The sequence below is a fragment of the Diospyros lotus genome, chromosome 3 (genome assembly GCF_014633365.1).
Source record: "Diospyros lotus cultivar Yz01 chromosome 3, ASM1463336v1, whole genome shotgun sequence".
Taxonomy (NCBI): domain Eukaryota; kingdom Viridiplantae; phylum Streptophyta; class Magnoliopsida; order Ericales; family Ebenaceae; genus Diospyros; species Diospyros lotus.
Window position 1 is genome coordinate 42,606,876 of NC_068340.1, and position 7,252 is coordinate 42,614,127.

General features: G+C 36.7%; 1 protein-coding gene across 9 annotated transcripts in view; it reads right to left on the minus strand.

Annotated features, from left to right (window-relative positions):
* Positions 1–5,643, minus strand: part of LOC127798120 (nudix hydrolase 25) — a 38,592-nt gene extending 32,949 nt beyond the window's left edge. For 4 of the 9 annotated variants that reach the window (XR_008022331.1, XR_008022332.1, XR_008022333.1 and 1 more), the window contains exons 1-2: positions 5,217–5,504; positions 1,613–1,663 (exon numbers count right to left, since the gene is read on the minus strand). Coding sequence is in view for 4 of the 9 variants with exons in the window: in XM_052331450.1 (XP_052187410.1) it covers positions 1,613–1,663; positions 5,217–5,282 (117 nt within the window). In the remaining 5 variants the exon portion in view is untranslated. The other 5 variants (XR_008022334.1, XM_052331450.1, XM_052331447.1 and 2 more) reach the window with 5 other exon arrangements.
* Between the last annotated feature and the right edge of the window lie 1,609 nt (positions 5,644–7,252).

The following is a 7,252-nucleotide window of genomic DNA, read 5'->3' on the forward strand; positions in this document are numbered from 1 at the left end:
TCTCCATGCTTCTTCCATCACTAACCAAGCCACACGCTTTACCATAACAAAGAACATGCATTTGGAAGTTCGTATGACGTATCTAATCTTCACCAGCAAGATTCACCCTTTATGCGCACAAGCATAAGAGTTATGGCCCCTCTCAAACAGGTAAAACATCTAATTTTTGAGCCATTGCCAGTTTTTAAAATACCATAAAAAGAGCTGGTTTGGCCCCCATAATGCATAATATTCTTCCCTTCATTTACCTTCATTCACGATAACTGCTTTGTTGGTTGTGACACTCCCTTGACTACTCCAATGGGCCTTTTGATCATTCTAAGCACTCTGAACAATGTTGGGATCACTGCATGGGGAAACTCTCTTCTCAGCCACGAAGGCATATTATCGAGCATCTTAAGCTTATATAAATGAACTGCCCCCATATCATCTCTTATGGATTTAATCAACCAGCAACATAACGGGATGGCATTTTTTTGTTAGAAAGATTCTTAAATTCAGAAGTATACTCCTCTAGCCTCAATCCATTTTTCTGAAATGAATGGAACTTCTTGTACAACCCAGGTGTAATCAGCTGGCAAGAAATTCTTCCTCATCTTGGCTTCTATGTGCTGCCAAGTGCTGATTTTTGGCTTGTACAACTCTCTTTCATCATTAAGCAGTGCCTTTGAATTTAAGATTTATAAACACCACCCTTTAAATGTATAGCTGAGATTAGTGATTTATATCCATTGTAAGCCTGGTATAAGTTATCTTCTCAGGCACTTTGTTTGTGGCCTTATTATCCTAATTCAATATTTGAGGTTTTTTCAAACCCAAAAATATCATATTGTCATTCCAGTGTTGATTATGCATTGCTTCTAGTCCTAATTAGGAACTTGTTTTTCTGTCTCTTCGTCCGCACTACACAAGTACGCAATAGGCAAAGCCCCCACAAACATTGTTATAGGTAGTGCAAGACGTGGCTTGAATAGCTGCTTATTCTTGGTGCAATGGCAAAATCATATGGTATTATTTGCTCAAAATTAACACCACACTCAGTAAAATGTAAGACTCGGAAAAGAAGTCAAGAAAATCAGTAAAGATTTCATGCAAGAGCAAAACACTTTCATCAAATAAATGTCAATAATAGTAAAATTTTGACATTACATTGCAAGATCATATATCTATACCCCACTAGGTATTTTCAAAGAATAACAACCAATATGCTCAATACATTACAAAAAAAAAAAAAAATCACACCAAGGATGTAGAAGACTTAGCCTTTAAGCAACCACTCCTACAATAGGAAAATTTTGGGGAAAATAAATGGCTTGCATGACTTGGTAGTAATGCTAACCAGGTTTGTTCAGGTTTTCATGTACCTAAAACTAACTGCTAATTGATGTTCCCTGAGAAGGCAAGCCCTTGAGATTTTGACAGTTAAGGGTTCTTAAAACATGTAGTGAAGGTGCCTGGATTGAAATTCTCTAATAGAGGGTGAAAATGAATGCCACCTTATTGGCATCCTAGTAGAACACAGTTATGAATTTTGTCCAATCCTTAGCATTATTACTTGTCTAATATGAAGAAAATATAATAGTAATAAAGAAATCTTTCATAGCAGTATCACCTGGGGCATCTGCCATGCTCCTGGAACATTCAATCTTGAAGCCACAAAAACCTGCAAGTTACTCAAAGAGGATTACCATCTCTTGACATGCATCTATAAAGTTGTAATAAATTGAAATAAGAGGAATGTGGACTCTAGGTAACAAATAAATCTAATATACTTCATAACCCATCACCCTCCCTACTTTCCCCCCAGCCTCCATTGATTGAACCCCCATAGTCAAGACATGAATATAATATATTATCAGGCATGAAAGGAGAAAGAAGACATTAGAAGGCTGAGGTATCCACATATTTGGGTGTCCTAGATACAGTTTTCTTGACCAAAATTTCAGTTCTTTCTGACAATAGAAAAAAAAGTAGTTTAAATACACTTCAGAAATTGTGCACCATTAACCTAATTTTTGGGCCTTTAATCAACAAGTGCAACAAGTGGTTCCTAGATATTCTCTCAGACAAAATGAGGATTGAGGATGGCATCAACCTGTATATATGTATTTGTGGGGTTAATATTGAAGAAATTCAAAGTTGGTAAAGTGTGCCAAAACTAAGAGATTCATGCCTCTTTGCTTCAGAACTATGCAGGATACTACTAAAGAGAAAAAAAATTGCAAAAGAACAACATCAAGGGCCTGTTTAGATGTAGAAAACATTTTCTCTCCAATTTTCTATTGAATAATTGAATCTCCAACTGTAAAATAGAAAACTCAATTTTCTAATTTTTCAATTTTATACTATGAATTGGAAAACATCAAAAAGATCGTCTAAATTTTCTGGAAAAGAATGCTATTGCTTTTTGAAAAATGAAATGTTAGAGCATGTTTAGTTGTAAAATTGGAGTTGAAAAATTAGAAAATATTTTCTATAACCGAACATATAGTGTTTATAGATCTAGAAAAGGCCTATGATAGGGTCCCTAGAGAAGTATTATGGAGGGTTTTAGAGAAAAAAAGAGTCAAAATAGCCTATATACAAGCCCTTAAGGACATGTATCATGGTGTAGAGACAAGGGTCAGAACATGCGGAGGGGATACTGAACCATTTACAACTACAATAGGACTGCATCAAGGTTCTGCACTAAGCCCATACTAATTTGCCCTAGTAATGGATGAACTCACTAAAGATATTCAGACAGATGTGCCATGGTGTATGCTATTTGCAGACGACATAGTGTTGGTGGATGAAACAAAAGACGGAGTGAACACTAAGCTTGAGTTGTGGAGAAACAATTTAGAATCTAAAGGATTTAAATTAAGTAGAAAGAAAACAGAATATATGGAATGCAAATTTAGTAAAAATGCAAGAGTGGATGATGTTATAATAAAATTAGAAGACCAAATCTTACAAAGAAAAGACCATTTTCGATATTTGGGATCAGTGATTCAAAAAGATGGAGAAATCCACGAGGATGTCGCACATAGAATTAAGGCAGGTTGGCTAAAATGGAGAAATGCATCGGGGGTGTTATGTGATGGTAAAATCCCATTAAAATTGAAAGGAAAATTTTATAGGACAGCTATAAGACCAGTCCTGTTGTATGGCTCAGAATGTTGGGCAGTCAAATACCAACATGAGCAAAAGACGAGTGTAGCGGAGATGAGGATGTTAAGATGGATGTGCGAACATACAAGAAAGGATAAAATTAGAAATGAAGTTATTCGTAATAAGGTAGGAGTAGTGCCAATTGTGGAGAAGATGAGAGAGACTAGACTAAGATGGTTTGGTCATGTGAGAAGGAGACTAAGAGACGCTCCTGTGAGGAGAGTTGATGAAATGGAACAATTAGTCACAAAAAGAGGTAGAGGTAGACCCAAGAAGACTTTGAGAGAGACATTAAAATTTGATATGAAATATATGGATCTAAATGAGGATATGACAAAAGACAGAAATACATGGAAGTCTAGAATTCATGTAGCCGACCCCACATAGTGGGATAAAGGGTGGATATGTTGTTGTTGTTGTTGTTTTCTATAACTGAACAGACCCTAAGATTCCAATTATGTCACAAAAACCATTTCATAAACAACTGTTTTAGTTTTGGTAAAAGCTTTGGAAACAATTGACCAATACTTAAAATGGATGATAGGAGCTTAAATGAGCAAGCATGTACATGCAAATATAGGCACCAAGTGAACACACACACATATATATGCCACTGTATAGATATGCAGCAGTGCAGCCAATATTTTCTCAGACAGATCAAAGTATCATCTCATTATTTATTCACCGATTCTTCTTCCATTAAATTCAGGAGTTCACCCCATATGCAATCATGCCATTTCTTTTATATGGAATCACAAATTGATTCCAGGAAACACATTTTAAGACTGATTCCAAAAAAATATGACAGTATCACCCCCACTTTAAATGCAAATAAATGAAATCTTCACCAAGATGACATAAATCAGATGACAGGGAGATACATAAAGATAACCTATCAATTCAAGATGCAGCATTAATGAAGCACACATGCACGTGCATGAAGAAAGGGCATCAGGAATAGTCCTACTCCTAGCATGTCCAATGGGTACCCTGGTAACCTTTTTTTTTTTTTTTTTGTGATACAAGAAAGGGTCAAGGAAAGGCCAATATCTATGTTTAAAAACTTATAATTGGCATATAATCTAAATACTTGATTTGATAAAAAGTAATAAGGATCTTCAAACAACTAAAATTTTACTAAGCTGTATATTTAGACTCAATACTTAATGGATCTATTGACTAAAGAATGATAATGACTGCACTAATTAATCTCCTTTATTTTCAAATACTAAAGATTGAATCAATCTATATTGCTAAAAAATTATAGTTTAGAACTTTTCATGTATTGACTGAAGAAAGTTGACAACTGCCCTAGCAAATCTCTCTCTCGCTGTGCGTGCAAAAACCACACAAGGACTTTTTAAATGCAGCAACTTAAAAGAAAAGTATGTCGGAATTTTTTTATCAATGTTAGTTGAAGAAGATTGACACCCTTTCACTCTAAAATCTAACTTAGAAAATCATGAAATCATGAAAAAATTTCAGTTTACATTTCCTCTCCGCACACCCCCCCCCCCCCCCCCCCCCCCCCCAAAAAAAAAAAAAAAAAAATGGATTGGTGTCAAGTAAGCCCACACAAATCCATGTACTCTGCCCCAGTAGGTATAGATACAGCCATGTCTGCGAGAAAAATGCAAATAAACATGGAGATTTAATTTATGAAAAATCAAATGGCCGAAAATCCTAGCAAAAAAGAAAACTATAAATAAGGAAAGAAAGAAAGCAATTATATGAGAGCCAATAGACCGCTTGATTGTCATAAAACGATCGCTGATTTTTCAAACAGTTGATCTGGTTGAAGGACGTACTTCAGAAAGAGGTCCAAAGATTATGCACGCAACATGAGGCGTCAACAAGCAAATTCAACAAACAAAACAAACACAACTACAACTAATTCAGGCAAAAAATAAAAAATAAAAAGAAACCATGCGGCTTAAGTAAATACTTAAAACCAGAGGGAAAACGGGGCCTAGTACAAAAAACTCGAAACAAAGTCTAGGGTTGATGTACCGCAGAGAGAGAGAGAGAGAGAGAGAGAGAGAAGGGTGTTGGTAACGATTTACCTGATTGTCAGAATTGATGAGGCAGACTCCGACGTTGGGACGATAACCAGAGGGCAGGTCCTCCATTTTCTGCTCGCACAGAAAAAGGTCAGAATAATTGAGGAGGGAGAGGAGAGAAACAGAGAGGGTCACTGCGAGTCTGCGATTCGAGCACTATCACCAGAATTTAAAAGGTCCGATGCTTCTGCATATATAGCGTGACGGTGACGACGGCGATGCGTTCTATATTCTAATTGTATATATTGCTGATATTCACTTTGTATATACTACATACACTGAAGTGGAGAGACTCACCACTCAGGGCGAGGTGGCTTCACCCCCTGTTATCCTGCGCACCATCACTTCTCGATTGCAACTTATTGAGATCGATTCCGTTAGTCAAACTTCGAGGTGTTGAAATTAGATGAATGAAATTAGGAAGCCGTCAGGCTCACAGTCTTCCCATGCACCCTCATTTCATGGCCAAGCGGCTCTCTTATTCGCAATTGACTAAATAGGATATAGATAATTGGCCAGTTATAATCTTTATATATATAAAAGTACGGTGGTTTGAAAAAAAAAAATTCTCTCAAAACTTGCATTAATAATTTGTATTTAATAATTTATATTAATAATTTAAAATTTTTAATTACTTTGAAATAATAAATATTAATTACTGTAAAATTAATAATGAATCTTAAATACATGAGTTTTTCAATGTTAATAATTAATTTTTTAATATATTATTATGTGAATATTAAATATTTAATTAATTCATCAATCAATCAAAAATAAATACTATTTATGAGGAATGTGAATAGATATTGTCGACGTTCGAAATTAGTCGACTGTGATTCGATTTGCCCATTCTGAGAAATGAGCGAGAAAAGAGAAAAAATGATACGCACCAGAGAAATTTGGATGGTTCAGTTAGCATTCCGACGGCCAGCACCTGCAAGCACTCCGACGTTCAAGTAAGTAAGGGAATAAGTTGTGTATTACCAAGTCAGATAGTGAAAGCGTATCTCGGCTTTGAAGAGAACCAGCTAAATATAGAAGGGGATGCCTTCTCTACATGTACTGTGCTTTTGCATATGATGGGACTGAATACTAGCACCGGTGAGGTTTTCTAGGTAGCAGCATGGCGTTGACTGGACCCTTATTAATGCTGATGGGATCCAAGACGAGCGCACAAATACCCAGTAGAGATTGCAATGATGCTGCTGCAGATTAGTATAGGGCCAGGATAGGACCATCATAGGCTAAGAGATGGGTCGAGAAAGAAAATAGATTGGGCCCGAACAGTCCAGCTAGAATTAGAGATGGCAAAATGGGCTCGGCCCGACGGGCTGGCCCGTTGGGGCCCGAGCTAGGGCCAGCAGTTTGCTGGCCCATTTAAGGCCGGGCCGATTTGGCCCGGCCCGCTTGGCCCAGCGGGCCAAATAGTGGCAGGCCGGGCTGGCTTGCTTGGCCCGCCGGCCCGTTAATCGCCCACAAAACCCCCCACCCTCAGCCTCGCCTCTCGCCCTCACCCTAACTGATGTGTGATTTTATGCACAATTAATTCGGGCAAGTGTACCTTAGTCAAATTTGCATATAGTGATGAAAAGATGTCGATCTCACGAGGACTAGATCACAATACCAAAACGATTCTAAATTAACCTAAGTTGAACCAATTAATTAATCAATGAAGAAAAATGAAAATAAATGGAAAACTGGATTCTTTGTGAGAAAAATTAATTAATAAATGCACTAGGGTTTAGATTTCATTTAATCTAGGTTATGGAATTATCTATTCAATCCGATTCAAAACCATAAATACATTTATAGTATTTTATAATTATTTGCATGTGATGGTGGATTTCCCTCAATTAATTAATAAGCTTTCTCAAGTCATAGTAATCCTTTATTAATTCAATTTCACTGTCAGATTTCTGAGCAGATATCAACGAAATAAATAAGCATTAAGTTCTTTGGAAACCTCTAATCTCGGAAGGGGATTTGACTCACTAAGCTTCCTCAATTCCCACACATGAGTTAATCATCTTTCGATCTCA